Below are 21,743 nucleotides of genomic sequence, written 5' to 3'. Positions count from 1 at the left end.
ACCCGAGGGAGCTTCCCAATATCTCTGGTCTGGACTGGAGAGAGGCACTCTCCCGATGTCTGGAGAGCTTCCTCCCACGGTACGCCAGGTCATCATCTGACCTCCACGCCCAGCTGGATTTTCACGTCCAGCCAGAGCTTCACGTCAGCCACGTCCAGCCAGAGCTTCACGTCAGCCACGTCCAGCCAGAGCTTCACGTCAGCCACGTCCAGCCAGAGACCGTCCAGCCAGAGACCGTCCAGCCAGAGACCGTCCAGCCAGAGACCGTCCAGCCAGAGACCGTCCAGCCAGAGACCGTCCAGCCAGAGACCGTCCAGCCAGAGACCGTCCAGCCAGAGACCGTCCAGCCAGAGACCGTCCAGCCAGGGACTGTTCACGTCACGTCTGCCCAGCCAGAGACTGTTCACGTCACGTCTGCCCAGCCAGAGACTGTTCACGTCACGTCTGCCCAGCCAGAGACTGTTCACGTCACGTCTGCCCAGCCAGAGACTGTTCACGTCACGTCTGCCCAGCCAGAGACTGTTCACGTCACGTCTGCCCAGCCAGAGACTGTTCACGTCACGTCTGCCCAGCCAGAGACTGTTCACGTCACGTCTGCCCAGCCAGTGACTGTTCTCGTCACGTCAGCTCAGCCAGAGACTGTTCATGCCACATGTGCGCCGCTTGAGCCCTCAGCAGATATGGCCACTGCTATGCCTGAGCCCTCAGTGACCGCAACACTGGCCATTATGGCCACAGCCATGTGGTGTGAGTGGGCTGCGCACACACTCGAACCAGTGTGTGTGATGTCTGTTCCCGAGCCAGTGAGTGTGTTGTCTGTTCCGGTTCCCGAGCCAGAGTCTGTGTTGTCGGTTCCCGAGCCAGAGTCTGTGTTGTCTGTTCCCGAGCCAGTGTGTGTGTGGTCTGTCCCCGAACCAGTGTGTGTGATGTCTGTTCCCGAGCCAGTGAGTGTGTGGTCTGTTCCCGAGCAAGTGTGTGTGTTATCTGTTCCCGAGTTGCCGTGGTCACCCGAGGGGTCTTCACCGCCGTGGCCGCCTGAGAGGTCTTCACCGCCGTGGCCGTCCGAAGGGTCTTCACCGTCGTGGCCGCCCGAAGGGTCTTCACCGCCGTGGCCGCCCGAGGGGTCTTCTCCGCCGTGGCCGCCCGAGGGGTCTTCTCCGCCGTGGCCGCCCGAGGGGTCTTCTCCGCCGTGGCCGCCCAAGGGGTCTTCACCGCCGTGGCCGCCCGAGGGGTCTTCACCGCCCTGGCCGCCCGAGGGGTCTTCACCGCCCTGGCCGCCCGAGGAGTCGTCTCCGCCCTGGCCGCCCGATGGACTGTCACCGCCCTGGCCGCCTGAACTGCCTTGCCCCCTGCACAGACTTGACCCTCCTTCCCTCCCCCAAGACCACCTCTGCTTCACCACCCTCCTGAACTATTTTATTTTGGGTTTTTTTGTTTTGTTTTTTTTTGTACTAAGGGGCGTCGGGAGCCGCCCATAGGGGAGGGGCTATGTCACGGTGTGGGTTTTGTGTTTTGTTCCTTGTTCTTGTCTGTCATGTGATTCCCTGTTTGTCATGTTATCCTGCCATGTGTCTTGTTTCATGTTCAGCTGTTCCCCGTTTTGATTAGTCTCCCCATGTGTTTCTAATTTACCACGCCCCCTTGTTATCTTGTTTAGCTTGTTTGTCTGTGTATTTAAACCCCTGTGTTTCAGTTGTTGGCTGTCGGTTGTTGAAGTTGTTTGTTGTTCTTGTCCCTGTCCTGAGTTCCTTTGGATTACCTGTTTATTTGATTAAAGTGCTTGCATTTGGATTCTCTCTCCGCTTCTTCCTTGCTGCATCATCACAAATCCCGTGCGAATAGACCCGCTGTAAATATGTACGTAAATATTCCGTCATTTCCTGTTTAAAAGTACTTTTCCATGGTTTTTCAATTACGGAGGCGCTTGAAAAAGCATTCAGTAACGTTCTAGGCGTGGGATGTCAAATCTGTGACAAAACTCAAATGTTTTCCGCATACCATTCAGATCTAAAAGAAGGTCAGAAGCCCTTGTTATAGGCAGTTGTTTTAGCTTTAGGTAAGTGCCTAGTACCAACAGAATCCAGTCAGAATTTTATTAATTTAATCAATCGTTTGATTCAAACTAACTGTTCTAACTCACATACTATGCTTATATCTTTGCTTCTCACTTACTTTGAACTAAAATGTTGATTTATGATAGAATTATGAAATAAATGTTTTCTCCAAAACACGTTGGCCACAATTATTGCCTGTTATTAAAAACTTTTTGCAACCTCCTTTTGCCAAGATAACAGCTCTGAGTTTTCTCCTATAATGCCTGATGAGTTTGGAGAACACCTGACAAGAGATTAGAGACCATTCCTCCATACAGAATCTCTCCAGATCCTTCAGATTCACAAGTTCATGTTGGTGGTGCTTCTCTTCAGTTCAGCCCACTCATTTTCTATAGGGTTCAGTTTAGGGGACTGGGACGGTCATGGCAGAAACTTCATTTTGTTATCTGTTATTTTTATTTTTTATGTGTTTGCGCACGTGATATCAGGAAGCAACGTAACATGCACATGATAACGGGGAGGTGACGGCGGTGTGTTAATCGAGTTACCCCTCCCACTTCTGCTAGTTTTACAGACATTTCTTTTCCCGTACGAATTGGCCATTAATATTACAGACGTCCTGTGGTAAAATTACATTACTCCATCTACCCTTGTAAAACTAATCCTGTCCGAATAGGGCTAAAGAAAACTGATCCACTGGGATTTTTTTATTCGCACACATGCTCCAAAATACGTTTTACAGTTTGCACATATCTATTGTTAGTCGCAAATGCAAGTGAAATGCTCGTACTGCATATGTCATAATGTAAAAATCTCACAAGTACATTTTTGCAATCATATCTTGAATTTAGTGGGCATTTGTATTAAATTTAGTGACGTTTTTGACACACTCCCTTGTTTATTAATATAAAAAATATATATATATATATAGCCGCAAGCAGCAATTATCAGGGTCCAAGCACGAATAACTCGTGAACATTTATTTTTTGGCATTTTTGCCTTCGAGATAGGTTAGAATAGAAAATGAATAAAAAGCAAAGTATGTGAGAGAGAGGGACAGGATCGGTAAGGCTTCCCCTGCCAGGACTCGAACTCACGTCGCCCAAAGGACATCCTTGCTACATGTCGGTGCGCTGCCCACGAGGCTTTCGGCTCCAACACTCATTTTGGCAACTTGACATACGGTACATGTTTTTAGTATTAGGCTATGCTATGCAAAAATAAAGGTAATTTGGAGATCACAGATTTCTTGTATTGGATTGTCCTTGTGGCTCTCTGCTGGTAACATTGGTATTAAATCCTTCATCTCTTTTCCCCATTGATATAAATGGAGGATATTTTAAAAATTGCTGTCGGCGCCCCTGTCATCAGAAATTGTATATTAATTAAGAAAATCCTGCATGTTTATTTAGAATGTTTATTTGATGGTCTTGGGATGATGTATGCCTAGTTTTGTGAGAATCAGACCAATGGTCTAGAACAAGTTTTAAACCGCTCAGTCCGAGGATCCAGTAAGCGAATGCATTCAAAAAGGCAGTCCAAAACAGCACTAATGCAGAGAAAAACCCGGCCGATTAAATCAGAGATGGTAGAGAAGATAATAGTGACTCGCGTTCAGTTTTAAAAATTATTAATTCCAGTGTGTATTTAGCTAACCTCTCTCTCATATTCATGTTGTTTCTGAGCCGTGCGAGACGTTGCCATTTGTCAAAGAAACATGAAGACGAAAGAGCGGATCCGGAGGATCCACAAAAGATTTTTTTTTTTTTTTTTTTTTTTAAAGGTTTGTTAATAACGGGATATTGTCAGAACAAAGGCGGCAGCAGTCAACTTCACAGTTTTATTTAAAACTGTTGGAGGAGCGCATCAGGTCAATTCGTGACTGTCTATCCCTTTTTCAGAAAGGAAACAGAGTTCCATTCAGACTGTGTTTACGTCTTCTGGGGCTGATGGCCTCGACAGATTCTGTCATTTCACTGGGACTGTTGCGAATAAGGGGGTTTCAGCACTTGACAGCAGCGCAGCTCTTGTGTCCAAAACGCCACCGCAAAGTGATAGTGACGTCACTCTGCATGGGCGCTCTCCATCAGTGGAGAGATCGCTCTTTTCTCGAGTCAGGGACTCTCCTGGGGGCAGTTTCTCTGAGAAAGGTGGTTACAACGGATGCATTGCTCACAGGTTGGGGTGCAGTATGTGAGGGCAGAATAGCGAAAGGGAAGTTGCCCGTCTCGCTACAGAACGCACACAAACTTCCTGGAACAGTTAACCCTTTCACTCGTAAGTAGTGCTGCACGATTAATCGTATCGCAATCGTAATCGCGATGTCAAGCCTATGCGATTATATGACGCAAAATACTGCGATTTTATATAAAATAAACAAATTAGGGCTGTTAACGCAGCATCTGTTATTTTTTGTCATCCTTTGGCTAGTGTTACATGATCCCGCTCTTATTTAAGCGAATGCTTTAAACCATTCAGCCAGTCAAAAGAGAGCGCGCTGCCTGTGAATGTCCTGACTGAAAGACGCGCGCCAGTATCATGCGCATGCACAGACCGCGCGCCAGAATACAGTTCTCTTTCCGCTTGAAGTGAACGAACAATAACACACACAATTATGCCAAAATATCATTTGTCGAGTGTCTTCATCATAACATAAGAGCAGTCTTATGATGGTCGTTGACGTAAAGAGTTGTGAGAGAATAAGGCGCGTGTGAGATCCGCGTCTCTGTCAGCAACTCTTAAAGGGCCAGCATCCAATAATGCTTTCTGTCAGTAAAGTTAATCAAAGAACAAAGGAAACAGAGAAAAACACTCACTGCTCTTGACCAAAGAACTTGTTTAGCTTTAAATAGGATTTTAGTCCATATTTAATAACTTTATTCAATTTCTGTATTGTTAGACAGGAAGAGCACAGGTAAATATGACATTTATTATGGGTTTATGTGAGGATTGTTTGAAGTTCACTTAAATTAAAGCTCCAGTCGGCAAGTCTGGCAGATTGAGTGGATTTAGGAAAATTTTGAATGTTTACAACTCTCATGCCCCTCCCCCACTATCAACGGATACCCTCCCACCCAGTTCATGCTCGTCAGTGCGTGTGCACCAGATTTTCAGTGAACGCCAGGGCTCTCAAGTGTCACGCATTGAGCGTGACAGTCACTCATTTCGGTCTTTTGTCACGCTCTCCCGCCACACATTGTATTTCTCACGCTGAAAAACTATTTGTAATATATTTAATATGCCGCAGCGCCCAAAACTCTGGCCGCGCCGCTCTCACTGTGGAACCGACATGAATCAAGCGCGTTTCTTCTGGTGTTGTTCGTCGAGCTACACAATAGCCAATCAGAAAATAGCACTATTGTATCTGGGTAAGATTTAACGCAACAACCAATGACAAAAATGTATCCAACCCCCCGTCGGCTGGGTGTCACTCTTACCTGTCTTCAAAACTTGAGAGCCCTGGAACGCGCCCGTCTCATCAGCATCCATCAACACCATGGAGTATTTGGAGGTATGCTGTCCTGGCTAATGTACCGATAGATTGCAATTGCTAACGTCATTTATACTCTAAATGAGCTTACTTGATTTTCCGCCATCACTCTTCGTTACTGCGCGAACTTCCGCGAACTTCAGGCGTGTGCATGTGATTGTAATGTACGCGAGGGGTGGCATGTGCCCGATCTGTGATTGACAGTGAGATCTCACACCCCCCTGCGCTGATTGGACATGATGAACCGGGAGCTGTGGATTTTTGCAAAACAAATAACACGCTCCAGGTGGAGTTAGAAGCTCGGGGTTTTTTCTAAAACCACTTTATTTATGTTGTTCTGTCAGATTATAGTGTCGATTTCACTGAATATGATCAAAAAAATGTTGCCGACGGCAGCTTTAAAATTAAATTAATTTTTATCCAGACATCAATGGCTTATTGATCATTATAGGTGTTATCAATCATTTAGTTGTTGTTGCTAGTTTGAGTTGAGAAATACACATTTCAGAATTATCACTAATCTGTGTGTCTGCATTTTGCTTTAGAACCAAGCACGTTGACTCATGAAACCATTTGTTTATTATATCGCAATCGCATATCGCAATATTGACCTCAATAATCGCAATATGACATTTTCCCCAAATCGTGCAGCCCTACTCGTAAGTTTAAAATATTCTAACTGACCCCCCAGCGTGAGTTTTTCAAGGCGACCGTTATTTAGAACTTGTCACTTTAATGTTTCCATGGCGACGTGTCATTGCTTGTCACGTGACACAGCGCAACCACAACACAGCGCTGAATGAATGATGATCTGCTTTTGTCATTTTTCCTTTTTTATTAAAAATATTCACAAATGTATTAGCTATAGCATGAAACACTGATATTCCGATTATCAAATATGTGCAAGTGGATGGGTATTGTTGTTTAAACATCTTTAGAACGATCGCGTTAGTTGAGCTGTATGCACAATGTGCGGCGCCATTTTAGTTTGTTTTACAGTTCAGAGAATCGGATCTGTTGGATTTACAACACGTCAATTCCTCCACTTCTCACGAAATACATGAAAGTGGCCGGTGAACTGGGAGAAGAATAGGGTCAAATGTAAAGCTACTTACACAATGTGTATCTGATATGAATAAAAAGTATCATCTTATTATAATGGAAAGGATTATTATTGCCGCATCCATAGACATCAGTGTGTATTTTACAAACTCAAAATCATTGTTTTGCTAGTACTTATGTGTATTTAAATGTCTGAAACCTAAAATAAACATTATGTGGTTGAAAACACTCAATAGTTGTGATATATGACAGGACTGAGTGCGTCCCTCTCTGGCTCAGCGCCAGCCAACGCGCGAAAGCACGTTTGAATTTAGCCGTTGATCACGTGATGCACTGACCGTTCTAATCACACCGGTGTGATCGTACGCTCCAGGGACCAGCCAAGACTGATCACACCGGTGTGATCGTACGCGTGAAAGGGTTAACAGTGTTTCTGGCTTTGAATAATTTTGTGCAGAAATAATGTAAAATACCGGTAAACAAATCAAAATGTTTAAAAATATTATAAACACTATAAACCTTTAGGCTATTTTAGTTTTCTTCACTCCACAACAAATCCTCTAAAGTTAACAGTATTCAGCTAAATAAACGTTAAGCCACAACAAATTAATTTAAATTGAAACTGAAGCCTGCTCATTCGGCACGAATCCAAATCATAGATCCAAATGTTCCCATATTCACATCGTATTTGAATGCTAAACTATTATTTATTAGCCTATGTAAACTAGGCTTTGTACTTCACTTGCATTATCGACGTAAAACATCATCCACATAAAACACACAGTGAGACGGTGGTCACGGTGAACGACACAGATTGTAGGCCTATTACGGACTATTTAAATTGAGCAGTTTGGTTGACTTAATTTTTATTTTGCTTATGAAGAGGCTGTAATGTCTAGTTAGCAATGCTAAAATATCTTGTGTGCCCGTGAGGCGCCGGCGCAATCACTGGAAGTTTTTCTAAGAAAGGAAACTGTTACTCCATAATTTATGGTCATACAGAAGCAAGACATCAATATCCCATAGTGAGATACCTCACTCTTGTTATCAGAGAACCGGGGTTACGTAAGTAACCTAAAGATTTTTCCTTATAACGATGGAAACAACTTAAATACTATGTCATTTATGGTCATACAGATTAGATCACTTGCCAAAAAAAAGCCATTGTGCTGTTTTTAAATAAAACAAATAGGATGCAATTTCTGCAGTCTTAGATTCTCAGTTCTCCGTTCAGAAAAGCGCTACAGGTGCGTGATGTGTGAATCCGCATGTTCTATTGTTTATGCAGCTATTTGCGCATGTTAACTAAACCCCTGTAAAAAAAAAAAAACCTTTGTGCCATTTTAATGGTTCAGACTTATTTATTGTAATTTAATTCTAATTGAACATTCTAATCTTGTCATTTAACGGTTAATGAGTGACGGTTGATGTTCAAGAAAAATAATCGAAATGAACATCCCTAATGTGAAAATATATTTTGCAGCTTAAACTTTATCTTAAGCCCTTTTAAAAAAGTATCATTTATTTCTATAACATGTTGCCTTCTAACTTTTTAAACAGTGTATTTGTGTGAACTGTTGCGTTTAAAGTCTAATGTGAAGTATTTATAAAACTAAAACAATGTTTAAGTTTTAATGCTTTAATAAATAAATAATATTTTGGTAGACATCATAATATAGTATAATACTGGAATGCAGAAATACTATATAGAACAAACTGTCATATTACTTGATGTTAGAAAAAGTGAACGAATTGAATAATTCTTGGGCTGTTGGTGTCAGGTTGTATGAGAATGTGCTGTCTGTATGATTACATACAGCAGTTGATGATGTTTGCAGTTTAACACACGTGTTTGTTTTATTATTTATACCACAACAGTAAATGAGTGTCTTAATAGAAATTCTATTATATATATTATCTTGAAAAAGATACAAAATTAGTAATATCCGAAAAAGCATAATAGGGGCACTTTAACACTGGTTTGTAGCACAAAAAGTTGTACCGTTTACTGCACATTTTCATTCTGGTAGTTATCTACAATGTCTAAAAAAAATCTTTCACACATTCATAGAACAGTTTTCTTCCACATTGCAGTATAAGGTGGATAGGATTCTTAAACTTCCCCTTTTTCTTTCTTGGGTGCAGGAATGTACCCCACATTGTGCTATAGAATACCGCTTGGTGTGAATAGTTTGCACAAACCCTATTTTTATTTTTAATAAATGCATTGAGAAAAATAAATGAATTGTTACACCCTACAGAATCAGTACATACTGTACAAATAAACCTTTCTTTCAGGCTTTTATTTAATTGTGTATAAATGTAATTGTCTGGTCCCTCAGCCTCACAGATGCAGGAAAGCGGCTCAGGATATGATTCATCTTTGAGAACTTCTCTTGGGGCATCTCACACACTGTCTTTCTTGCAACAGCTAGGTTAGGGAAACAAAAGTCTCTTTTGATATTGGAAGAATTACCATAGTATCCATTTAACATTACATAAAACTAAAAGTGTTAAACCACCAATTTATTTTTTTACAGAGGAAGAGCCTTTGGATTGTTTATCAACCTCTCATTGTCACTCCTCGAAGAAAAGAGATGAACGAGAGAAGCAGAACTACAATAAGTCAATACCGAAAATAACAAGTAAAATAGACCACACACCTCCTGAATCAAACACAGCCATGGCCATGAGTAATCTGTCCAATGGTGAAAGTAATATTAATGTCCCACCATTATCTTCAAGATCACGACTGTCTTTAGTGAACTACACTGAAGGAAAGAAGCAGTCCACTTTAAAGAGTTTCTTTCACAAAACCTGCTCTGAAAGAAAACAAAGCTCACACCTCAAACCAGAAACTGAGAACATTGGAATATCTACAGCGTTATCCGGCAGCCCTGAAAAACCTAAAAGTTCCCTGCCTGAAAGCCTCACAAAAACAAATCACAAAAACCGCAAAAGTATACAGCACTCCAAAGAACTGCAGACCAACTCTAAACGTTCCTATTCCAGGAATTCATCTTCAGCACGCAGTCGTTTCATAGCAAATGAAAATGTCATTCAAAATGATGAATCTGTTACATTCAAGCCTGTTCATAAATGTCAACGTCAAACTTCTGCTGCACTGTGTTCAGCTGACTCGATTGGTGATCTTCCTAGTAGAGATGTTGAAGATGATGATGTGTTTGAAGACATCTTCTCACCAGCCAACAATGCCCTTAAACAGAGGGTCATTTTGTTTGGTTCAACCTCAGAAGCAGTGCACATGTCCACTTTTGACCTAGAGGACTCAAACAAGAAGAGCAAGAGATCGTGTAGTAAAAAGCGAAAACATCAAAATATTGATATTAAAGACTTGGTTCATTCATCGGACCCTGTGGATATGATGGAGGAAATTGTTCCTGAGACGCATGAATCAAGGCCTGAATATTTGTCTGTGGAGACATTTGAGGTGCCTCAGTCACCCAGGTTTGTAGAAGTAAAAATCAAGCCGTTGGCAAAGAAACCAAGAAAGCAAACTAGGCTGAGCTCTGCTGTTCTCTCTGAAGTGAAGGAACATAAAAGCTCTTTTAAACTCAGTCCTGCTAACGAAAAGGCGGCAACGGCTTCCTCTCCAATGTCATCCTCTGCGGTTAACATGAAGCTGCAAATACAGAAGTTTCTCAAACCTGACCCTGACCCCAAACGTGGTATTGAAAAGAAACAGATGGGTTTAAAAAGTATGTGAATTTTATTTAGTTTTTTTATATGTAAATTGGACCTTGCTTATCTCTAAACAGAGCTGAATTTATAAATTCAAATGGCAGGGCTTGGCAGTATATTGGTAGAAAGTATTAAAATGTAAAAGCTGTATTTCAGGTGAAAACGTGCATCCCTGGAGCTGTATAAAATTGTACTTAGTGGCTGTGCAATGAAATCTAGGTCCCTGCTAAACTAATAAGATGAATTCTTTACTTTTTATACTCTATACCTTTCTTTGTATTAGTTAAGAAACACTCCACAATAAAGCATGCTTTTAAAATGTTGCACGGTTGACCAAACATTTAAGAAATGCTCTTGTCTGCTGCTCAGCTGTGTTGCTGCACACCTGCTGTGTGCTGCTCTCCTCTGAACTCAACTTTCTTTGTTTGCATTATTTCAGTTGCAGGGAAAGAGAATAAAAGCACAGCTTATGGGATCATTGAGAGAAGTTATGAAATGTGTAGCAAACCGGAAACTATGAAAAAGGACAAGTACATGAAGGTAAAGTAGCTACAGTTTTTTCATGTATTGTAGGTGGTACTAAAGATATCAGTTGGGCAAAGATTCATGTAAATAAGACATTTAAGTAAGCTAATTTAATGTTAAAGACATTTTTGAGAAATTGCAAACAAGTGAAATTAACTTTATAATGAAAGCAGTAGTTTTTTTTTTTTAGGGAATTTGTACTCTTTCGCTCTTTTGCAGACGAGGTATTATCTTTTTCTGTGCACAGCACAACAACAGTGATAATTTAGCCCAACACACAAATTAAGTGGCAGATTTACTAACAGCCAGTGCAAACCCTCTTTTGATGTTAAACTACTGTCAGGGTCTACTAAAGCAGAGGTCTTCAACCCTACTCCTGGAGGCCCACTGCCCTGCAGAGTTTATATCAAACCTGCTTCAGTCTGTGATGTTCAAGCAATCCTGAAGAGCTTGACTAGCTGGTTCAGGTGTGTTTGATTAGCGTTGGAGTAAAACTCTGCAGGACAGTGGGCCTCCAGGAACAGGGTTGAAGACCTATGTACTAAAGGACACGCAGTAGAAAAATTAGTAATGAAAAGGTGTGAAATAAAGGTGTTATTTTTGCGTCTGACCTTGCATATGCAGTATTTGTAGGAGTTCCCCATTCAGATGCAATATTTATGGGAGTACAGTTTTTAAATAAATTATGATTTACTAAGGTTTGCGCTAAGCAATTTACTGCTATTTGCACCATTTAATCAAAAAAACAAAAGCATGTGTTAAGCCACCTGTGTTAGATCACACATGCCTGATTATCATCGGCTCTGCTTGTGTAAATTTGCGCTGATCTTTAGACTACATTGGTCATTATGGAAATGATCAGGGCTGCGTTTCCCAAAAGCATCGTAAGCCTAAGTTGATTGTATTGACCATTGGTGGCAATGGTCAGCTTAGGCTTATGATGCTTTTGGGAAACGCAGCTCTGGCTGTGTCTGTATCTTCAATGTGTGCATTGTCAGTAAATCACCCCCACTCCCATCTGCGCTTTTTTATGGGATTACGGTTTTACGCTAATTTACCATGTTTAGTAAATCTGGCCCTTGGTGTACAAAAGTAAACAAAAAGGCCCTTAAAATCAAATATTGAGGTTAATTTTTAAGCCTGTACTTCATAGCATAAAACTCGTTGTGGTTGGAACAGTCTGTTTATTCACATTATCATGCAAGCTAACTCTTATATAATGAAATTGAACAAAACTATACGAGGTAAAAGAAAACCATTGTTCTTAAAGGGCATATGTGTCGTGCAACCTGCCTGGCATCTGTCTATTTTGATTCGCCAAGAAAAGAATTTGTGCAGAAATACCAGAGTTAGATTAGATGCTCAATATTTTACATCAACAGCAAAAGATATTTAAAGTGTTTTCTCCTCTCTTTAAAAAATTAGTATGATTATTTCATTTCTTTTGCTATCCTGACTGCATTATTAGATGGTTAGTTTATTATTATTTTTTTTAGCATTTGTCATTGCTTTTTTCCATGCAATTTTTTATATGCAATAATTTGTCTTCTTTACTTTTTAATGGTCCTTTCTTACATAAGAGGAATAAACTGTTTAAAGCTGTATTCTACCCCAGTTTCCAGGTGAAGACAGAGCTTTCAGCTTGATTCTTCTGTCTCCATGGAGCGTAGTAGTTTGCTTTGATGCAGTTGTTATATGCGAGTCTCCTTGTTGCCTTCTTGGCTTCCTGTGTTTTTTTTGCTACTGTGACATGCACCTGGCAGAGGTCTGTTTGCTTTTTCTCAGCCTGAACTAAACTCCTTCCTGCCACAGAGAGAAGCAACAGGCTTTTGTCTCAATCCCCAATGTGATAAAGTTCAAACATAGATGGCATCTTATTTAATCGTGGTAAAGAATTTACAGATGGGCATTTGTCATCAGTGTTCCCTTTTGACAAGATTAGAGTATACATACTTAAATAGTGATAATTGTATTAGAAGATCTCACTGGTGATCCAGATGCTAAGTATGATCATTTATGGAGAGGTACATTTTTTGGCATGAGCAGGATGAGGCTTCTCCTCTGGGACTTTTCCTTTGAGTGAAAGTCATGCTGAGGGGTGCATTTTCCAAAAGATCGTCAGCCAACTATGTTGCAAGTTCCGTCGTTAACAACATAGTTCAACATTGTCTGTGTTTTCAGAAACCATAGTTCCTGAGAACGTTCGCAAACAGCAAACAACCTGTGGTTAGAAGCCTATTTTGTTGTTAGTATGACATGTGGATTTAAATAGATCATGCTCTTGGCCACAATAAGCAAGCCAACATGCAGTACATTCTCTATCTAGGGATCCTACGCAGTTTGGAAAAGTATGAAACAATATTTGTTTCCAGGCTATTTCCCCTATTCAGTTTTCTAAAATGTAAAATTAAGAATTAAAAAAAAAGTGTCATACTAGCAGAGTGATTTTCATGGCAAAAGTTTAGTGATCATTTAGTGAGTGAACATGACTAAATTAAAGGGTTTTTTTTTTTTGTTTTTTTCAATTGAATTCAGTTGTCTTTACCAAAAGCGAGTCTCTTTTGAACTTCACTAAATGAACCGGCAACAGTTAAAAGTACAAACTATCATTTTATTCAGACTGTACTTTGCTGTTTTGGTGATCGTTCAACTAGTCACGATTACAGTATTAAACCATTGTATCAGAGGTGAATGTATGCAGGTTATAAAGCATTTTAGATGTCTTCTTGTTATCATGCAAACACATTGTCACTTGAAAAAAAAACAATGGAAATTACCTGCAAAAATATTTACATGTGATTGTACTAAACTGAACGAATCATTTGTTAAATATAATTTTAAAAATCTACAGGTTTTGAAATCTACAACAAATTAGAGAGCTTTGGTGATAACTAGAAATCGCATCAAAAGTGAAAATCGTTGGTCAAAAATATTTTTGTGCACAAACTGACCACCAACTGCAACTTTCAGATGCCATCTTTATTTTTTAGCTTAACTGACACAGATTGGAATGCACAGAATTGTGGGATATCATTGGCAGTGAAGGATGTATCTGCTGCCTTCGAAATGCCTTCATCTGATCGATTTTTGGAGACAGGAAGTGAAGCTAACATTGTATTCGGACGTGCCTTGATGCCATCCTCCTTGGAATGCATCCTCTGAAGGCAGCATTTTTAAACGCAGGTTTCTACAGTTTCGGGGAAACTAGTCATGACTAGTTGGTTCGTTTCTCCAACGATGTATCGTACTATGGGAGTTAATCAGCGAGTTACATCGTACAGAAAAAGCACCCCAGGCAAGGGTTATTATAGTAAACTAAAAGTAATGATTTTTTTTAATGGTTGTAGTTAAAATATTAACTAAACTAAAAAAATATAAAAAAAATAACACAAATTAAATAACTTGAAAAAATAAAAACTATATTAAAATGCTAATAAAAATTACCAACACAAATTAAATTAAAATCAACAGAAAAACTAATTTAAATTATTAATTTAAACTACAATAGTATCAGTGATGCTAAAATAACAATGGCATACTTTTGCCATATTTTTCTGTAATATTTTTGACAAATAAAGAAATTGTTACAAATATGAAGTAAACACTGCAAACAACAGTGCACTTAATAATCTGGTAAGTTTGTGTGCACTGGGAATCATATTTTTTATAAAGTAAGGACAAGGTAGAGCTAGTTTTACATACAGTACTTACAGCAAATAGGATGTGAATACGACTGGCCAGCTGGATGTAGCACAACATAGTTTCAATACAAGGATCGATCGTGTCCAGTAACATCTAAACTCTCCTGTCCACGTTCAATTTACATGGAACACAGTTCAGAGTACACAGGTTACAGTCTACAAATGTACCCTTCAGAAGATCTCTCAGCTGGATTCGCTAAAGATTGAAAGATTTGTGAAATTTTCAAAGACACTTTTAATTATATAGATGCATATTTAAATAATGTCGACGGTAAATGAGAAAGTATTATAGCGTTTGCCTTTCTATTACTAATAGAAAGAAACGCTACGATTATTTTTCATATCCCGTTCACTTTAAGGCGATATACTGTTTATATAAGTGTTGTTACCTGTAAAACATCATTCATCCTTATTTTTTTATTTTTCTTTCAAACATTTCATTACTTAATTTTGTTTTTGTTTTTTATATCGTAAGTTAATGTTGCAATAATGTTTAGGTAATACTTTACAATAACTACATTAGTTAACATGAACTAATAATTGCGCTTCTACAGCATTTATTAATCTTTGTTAATGTTAATTTCAACATTTACTAATACATTATTAAAATCAAAAGTTGTATTTGTCATTATTAGTTAACGCACTGTGAACAAACAATGAACAGCTGGATTTGTAAATACAGTAACAAATGTATTGCTCATGGTTAGTTCATGTTTGTTAATAAATTAACTGTTAACAAATGAAACCTTATTTTAAAGTGTTACCAATCTTTAGGCAGTGATCTCTAATTAAAAATATATATATTTTCAATCATACTTATTATATTAAAGTTCAATAAAATCATCAAAATAAATATAAAATAATTTATCTAAAAAATATTCAGAAAATTGCTTGATTGGTAATGGCTATATCATGAATAAAAATCAGTCAACAACCTGATCAACTCTATGCGAAGGAGATGTTGCACTGCGTGAGGCAAATGGTGGTCACACCAGATACTGACTGGTTTTCGGACCCCCCCAATACAGTAAAACTGCACATTTTAGAGTGGCCTTTTATTGTGGCCAGCCTAAGGCACACCTGTGCAATAATCATGCTGATTATCTCGGCAAAGAAGTGCTCACTAACACAGATTTAGACAGATTTATGAACAATATTTGAGGGAAATAGGCCTTTTGTGTACATAGAAAAAATCTTAGATCTTTGAGTTCAGCTCATGAAAAATGGGGGCAAAAACAAAAGTGTTGTGTTTATAATTTTGTTCAGTGTAAATAAAAATGTAGTTTTGTTTAAAGTGGATGAGAAAAATATATTGCTTTTAATATCTGCAGCTCCTGAAGGCATATTGTGGGAATGAAAAAAATTATTTTTTCTGATTTGTCAGTCGCTTTTATTTATTTATTTATTTTTTTAAACCAGTATGCTTAAGGAGGCCTGTTGACTGGAACTCTAGAACCTGAACACAAAAAAAATAGCCACTTTTTTTTTTGTTCAGAACAAACCTAAATGAAAAAACAATTGATTTTTAATCCCTTATTTTAGACTTGGATGACAAAAACAAATATTTTATAGCTTGACTACATGTTTAAACATGGCACTAGAAATGTTATAATTAAGGAAATTAATCCTACTATCTGAAAAAAAAAACCACAATGAAATGTCTAACTAAGAAAATTAATGAAACAGACCTTACAAAAAAATAATCAAGAACCATTGCTATGTGACAACATGCGTTTATCATGCAACATACATGAATTAGCAGATTCTCTCTCTCTCTCTTTTGGATGCACTGGGTCTCTTTCACAGTCTCTGTCTCTTATGAGGTGATGTAGGGCTTAAATCAAAATTCACTCTCTCATACATCACTCAAACACTTGCATACACGTTAGTCACACAAATGTATACTATTGAATGCTCAAACATATACTGTATGTAATGCTCACACTAATGTGAAATGCAGACCGATACATCTGTTACTCGCACATACGTACAAACACTTTGCGTGCATTCACCTACGAAATGCTCGTGCATACACAAACTTCGGGGTTTTTTTACACTAATGTAAATACAAACTCTTCGAGTGCATACACTAATGACATTCTATTACACGGAAGACGCTCAAATTCATTGGGGCATATGCATGCAACTGATTTTGTGTGTTCAAACTGAGTCGTTCATGAACGTTGCTTTTATTTTCAACTTTTTTTTTAATATGATGGAAACACTTTACAATAAGGTTCATTAGTTAACTACCGTAGTTAACATGAACTAAGAATGAACAACACTTCAGCATTTATTAATTAATTTTAGTTAATATTAATTTCAACATTTACTAATACATTATTAAAATCAAAGCTTATATTTGTTAACATTAGTTAACCCACTGTGAACTAATATGAACAAAAATTGAACAGCTGGATTTTTATTAACAAAGATTAATAAATAATTTTAACAATTGTATTGCTCATTGTTAGTTAATACATTAACTAATGTTAACTAATTAACCTTATTGTAAAGTGTTCCCAATATGACTTGGGAAGTTGTTGTTTTTAATGAGTTGGTTAGGTTTTGTTTTTGCCCTTACAGTGACAAGTTTTTTTTTTTCTCAAATGTCATTTTTTATTTATTTCGATTTAGGCCTGCTTTGTGACTATATCTGTCATGATGGGTTTTTTTTTCAGTAAATGAAATTAACTTTTTGATTAAGAGGTGATATATTTCCCCCCTAAACTGATTTCCGGGGCTTTTTAAAAAACCTTTTATTAGGACATTTTCTAACCTTATTAAATGTAGCCTAAGCGCCATCTTTAATGCATAGTTCTTAAATGTATTCATATAGAATAAGAAATTGCAGGGCTGTTACAAGCAAAATTAAATTGGTATCAACAAAATCCATCTTTGCCACTGCAGATGTGGCATTTAGATGTGATTACACAGTTTAATGCATCTGGAGTCCCCCTGAACTCAATCATTTTATTCCGTAAAAGCGTTTTTCCTTGGAAAAAAAAAAGTCATGCCTTAAAATAGCTTGAATGTAACTACACCCTTGCCTCATTTAGTATACGCGGTTCTATGAATATGTAAATAAGCCCCGCCTTGACCATATTGGTTACAAGGTAGTTTGTGACGTCAGAAACACCAGCGGTTTCAAACTGTGTTTTTTGAGACTGCCTTTGGTTCACTGCAGTTTTAAAGAGAAAATACTCAGCAATGGTGTTGACTTATGTTTTAAGACAAACCATGTGTAAATTCATATTAAAAACACCACATAGACATATAAACAATATTAAAAGCTTGATTTTCACCACAGGGGTACTTTAATTCATTGACATTACAATTAAAATTGCACTTTAGAAATGATAGAAAAAATGAAATCATACTTTAAAATAAGAAATGAAAGCCATGAGTAGTTGGCAGGAAAGGTGCATTCATGCCATGTTATAATTTTTGTAATTACGAGATTCTGACTTATAAAAAGCATTCGTGTCCTCATAGAACTCAGAATTACAACTTGTTAACTCAGAATTTTCTGAGGGCTCTGACTTGTACCACGTGACTGCTGCAGATTCATATTGGCATTGATAGGATTGCCATACAAACGCATATTTCCGAGTCTGTGAACAGCTGCTAGTAGAACGTCACTGTCGTCATCTTGTGATTACGGTAATTACGACATGGCGTGAACACAGCACTATTCTTAGTGAGTCACTGAATCATTAATTCAAATGATTAGTTCAAAATGCAATTCAGTAACGAAACCCCACTGTGTTGTATGCGCAAGGGTTTCATTAATCTACAGCCATGGACAAAACTATTGGCAGTGACAAATTTTGTGTTTCGCAAAGTTTGCTGCTTCATTTGTTGTAGGTTTTTTCGCATGTTTCCATGGTACACTGGAAAACAAAGATTTCACAAGTTTTAAAGCATTTTATTGGCAAGAACATTTAATCTGCAAAGAATCAATATTTACACTGTTGACCCCTCTACATAACCTTTGCAATTCGCTCTGGCATGCTGGATATCAGCTTCTGATCTAATTCCTGACGAATGGCTTCTATGGGATTAAGATCCGGGGAGTTTCCTGGACATGGTTGGAAATTCTGTATTATACAGGCCGGACAAGTAATTTGGTGATGTCAATTTGTAAAGAATTGTAAATATATATTCAAATGCGCATACCTGTAGACTAAACGCTTGATATGCATGTGCACGCCATCACCTTTTTTCGCGGATTCGCGTTTTTGGGGTGTGTAAGGAGATGAGGCTTTTTTTTTTTTATTCTAAACTTGCAGCTTTGAACCATTCTAGCCACCAAACACTGTTGTCGTGCAGGTGAACGGCCAGAACCCATTAACAGTTTTCTGTTTTCAGTTAAAACGGTGTTGTGTTAGCGGCCCCTTAGTTAATAACTAATGATCTTTGCAATGAAAGTGAATCAATCAAAAACTAACTTTAGCTGGACAATGGCTTTATTCTAGAGATGCTGTAAAGCCAAAACAGTCTCTGTTACTTTAATTTGCTATTATCACTGTAAAGCTACTTTGAAACAATCTATATTGTTAAAAGCGCTATATAAAATGAAGGTGACTTGACTTGACGATCTAAAATTTCAATGTAATGATCTCTGAGCCTCTTCATTTTTACTCTTGGCTTATGTGCATGCATCATCACTAGAAGTTGCTCCTGTGATGTTTTGAAACCATTCTTTATTTCTGGCAGTGTTTTTGTGCAGAATTGTGAGCGAGCCCAATCCCTTGCATGAAAATCAACCCCACACATGGATGCATTTAGGATACTTCACTGTTGGCACGACATGGTTGCGTTCACCTTTTCTTCAGTCAATTTTCCAGTTGTCCCAGTCGGGAGGGGACTACATCAGAGAAAATAACTTTGCACCACTCTTCTGCTTTCTAATCCTAGTACTTCCTGCAGAATTTCAGCCTGTACTTGATGTTTTTCTTGGAGAGAAGTGGCTTCTTTGCTGCCCTTCTTGACACCAGGCCGTTGTCCAAAAGTCTTGGCCTCACTTTGCTTACAGATGCACTCACATCCACCTGCTGCCAATATTGAGCAAGCACTGCACTGGGGGTGACACAAATCCATGGCTGACTCTTCAGGAGGAGACGGTCCTCGTGCTTGTTGGACACTTTCAGATGTTTTGAAGCCTTCTTCGCTGCAGTTGAACCTCTCACAAGTTCTTAAAGGGATACTCTACTGTTTTTCGTATTAAACTGTTATTCCCCATAACTAAGACGTGTTGATGCATACCTCTCTCGTCTCAGTGCGTGCACTAAATCGCTGTCTTGCGGCGAAACTTTGTTAGATCTTATCTCAGCCCTGTTCATTCAATACGGGCCAAGCAGAGAAGCGACCAAACACCTCCACGTTTTCCCTATTTAAATACAGTTACTAGAGTAGTGTAACTCGACCAAGAACGGTGACACAAAATAAAACGTTGCGCTTTTCTAAGCGTGTAAAATGGATAACTATATTGTATGGCAGAATACCATAGCAAGTGCTTGGGAGCACTTCGACTTGGCGCAGTAATATCATCTCTCGTGAAAAGTCCGCTCCCGTGTTGAAATGAGAGGGAGGAGAGGGAGCGGGGGGAGAGGATTTTTCACGAGTGATGTTATTACCGAGTCGAAGTGCTCCAGGCGCAGGTCCACCATAGAGGGTCCCTCGGGATAAACAGAGAGACTAATATTAGCGTAGACGCCATCCTTCTTATGATGAACCAAGTACATCAGGATTTACGTGACGTGTTCCCGGTTCCGGCTGATCTAAACTATGCAGCCTAATTTTGAATTAAGGAAGTCTATAGTGTGTTATGTGTATGCTAGGCCAAAGAGATGTGTTTTTAGTCTAGATTTGAACTGACAGAGTGTGTCTGCTTCCCGGACAATGTTAGGAAGATTGTTCCAGAGTTTTGGTGCTAAATAAGAGAAGGATCTACCGCCAGCAGTCAATTTTGATATTCTAGGTATTATCAACTGGCTGGAATTTCGAGAACGCAATAGGCGTGAAGGACTATAATGCTTTAAGAGCTCGCTCAAGTACTGCGGAGCTAAACCATTTAGTGCTTTGTAAGTAATCAGCAATATTTTAAAATTTATACAATGTTTAATAGGCAGCCAATGCAGTGTTGACAGAACCGGGCTAATATGGTCATATTTCCTGGTTCTGGTAAGAACTCGAGCTGCTGCGTTTTGAACTAGCTGTAGTTTGTTTATTAAGCATGCAGGGCAACCACCCAGTAGAGCATTACAATAATCTAGTCTTGATGTCATGAACTAATTGTTCCGCATTTGTCAATGAGAGCATATGGCGTAATTTAGATATATTTTTAAGATGGAAAAATGCGGTTTTACAGATACTAGACCAGTGATTTTCAAATGAAAGATTGGTATCAAAGAGCACACCCAGGTTCCTAACCGACGACGAAGACTTAACAGAGCAGCTATCAGGTGTTAGACCGTATTCTAGGTTATTGCCGGTACTTGTGGAAGTTTTTTGTCCAATAATTAGAATCTGTTTTTTCAGAATTTAGTAGTAGGAAATTACTAGTCATCCAATTTTTTATATCAGCTATGCATTCCGTTAATTTTGTGAATTGGTAATTTTCGTTGGGTTTTGAAGAAATATACAGCTGAGTATCATCGACATAACAGTGAAAGCTAATTCCATGTTTCCTAATGATATCTCCTAATGGTAGCATGTACAGAGTGAACAGCAACGGTCTAGTACTGAGCCTTGTGGTACACCATACTGAACTTGTGATCGATAAGACATCTCTCAATATTCTTTGCACATCTTCCTTTGTTGGTAACCATAGCTAACATAAGAGCATAATAATGTGCCGATATAATTAGTGAAATGATGTTAGCAGTGAATGTGAATAATTAGGGTAATAACTATAGCATAGTGCAGTAAGCGGTTAAACTATTTGTGCTATAGACCAGATTGTATTGATGATAATAGAAATAATATGGTAAAAATTACCAGTTAGCAATATCAAGCAGCATAACAAGCTGTTTTATACAGCAAAAAATAACTGAATGCGGATGACTCCGGAAGCCAGACACAATCAATTTACAAATTTTCCAGCAGTAAATTACCACTTTAATGTTCCATTGCACAGTAAACCACATTTATCATTTTTATTTTATGGAAAAGGAAATAGATTCATGTATTTAAATAATAATGCAG

General features: G+C 38.7%; 1 protein-coding gene across 2 annotated transcripts in view; it reads left to right on the top strand.

The window, feature by feature from the left end:
- mcph1 (microcephalin 1) overlaps positions 1–21,743 on the top strand; it is a 111,416-nt gene that overhangs the window by 25,928 nt on the left and 63,745 nt on the right. For both annotated transcript variants that reach the window (XM_056249371.1, XM_056249380.1), the window contains exons 8-10: positions 8,949–9,041; positions 9,147–10,325; positions 10,748–10,848. In XM_056249371.1, the coding sequence (XP_056105346.1) occupies positions 8,949–9,041; positions 9,147–10,325; positions 10,748–10,848 (1,373 nt within the window). The remainder of the gene's footprint in view (positions 1–8,948; positions 9,042–9,146; positions 10,326–10,747; positions 10,849–21,743) is intronic.

The sequence above is a fragment of the Rhinichthys klamathensis genome, unplaced genomic scaffold (genome assembly GCF_029890125.1).
Source record: "Rhinichthys klamathensis goyatoka isolate OS25496 unplaced genomic scaffold, OSU_Roscu_1.1 h1tg000003l_1, whole genome shotgun sequence".
Classification (NCBI taxonomy): Eukaryota; Metazoa; Chordata; class Actinopteri; order Cypriniformes; family Leuciscidae; genus Rhinichthys; species Rhinichthys klamathensis.
The sequence above is the reverse complement of the archived record's forward strand: the minus strand, read 5'-3'. Positions and strand labels throughout refer to the sequence as shown.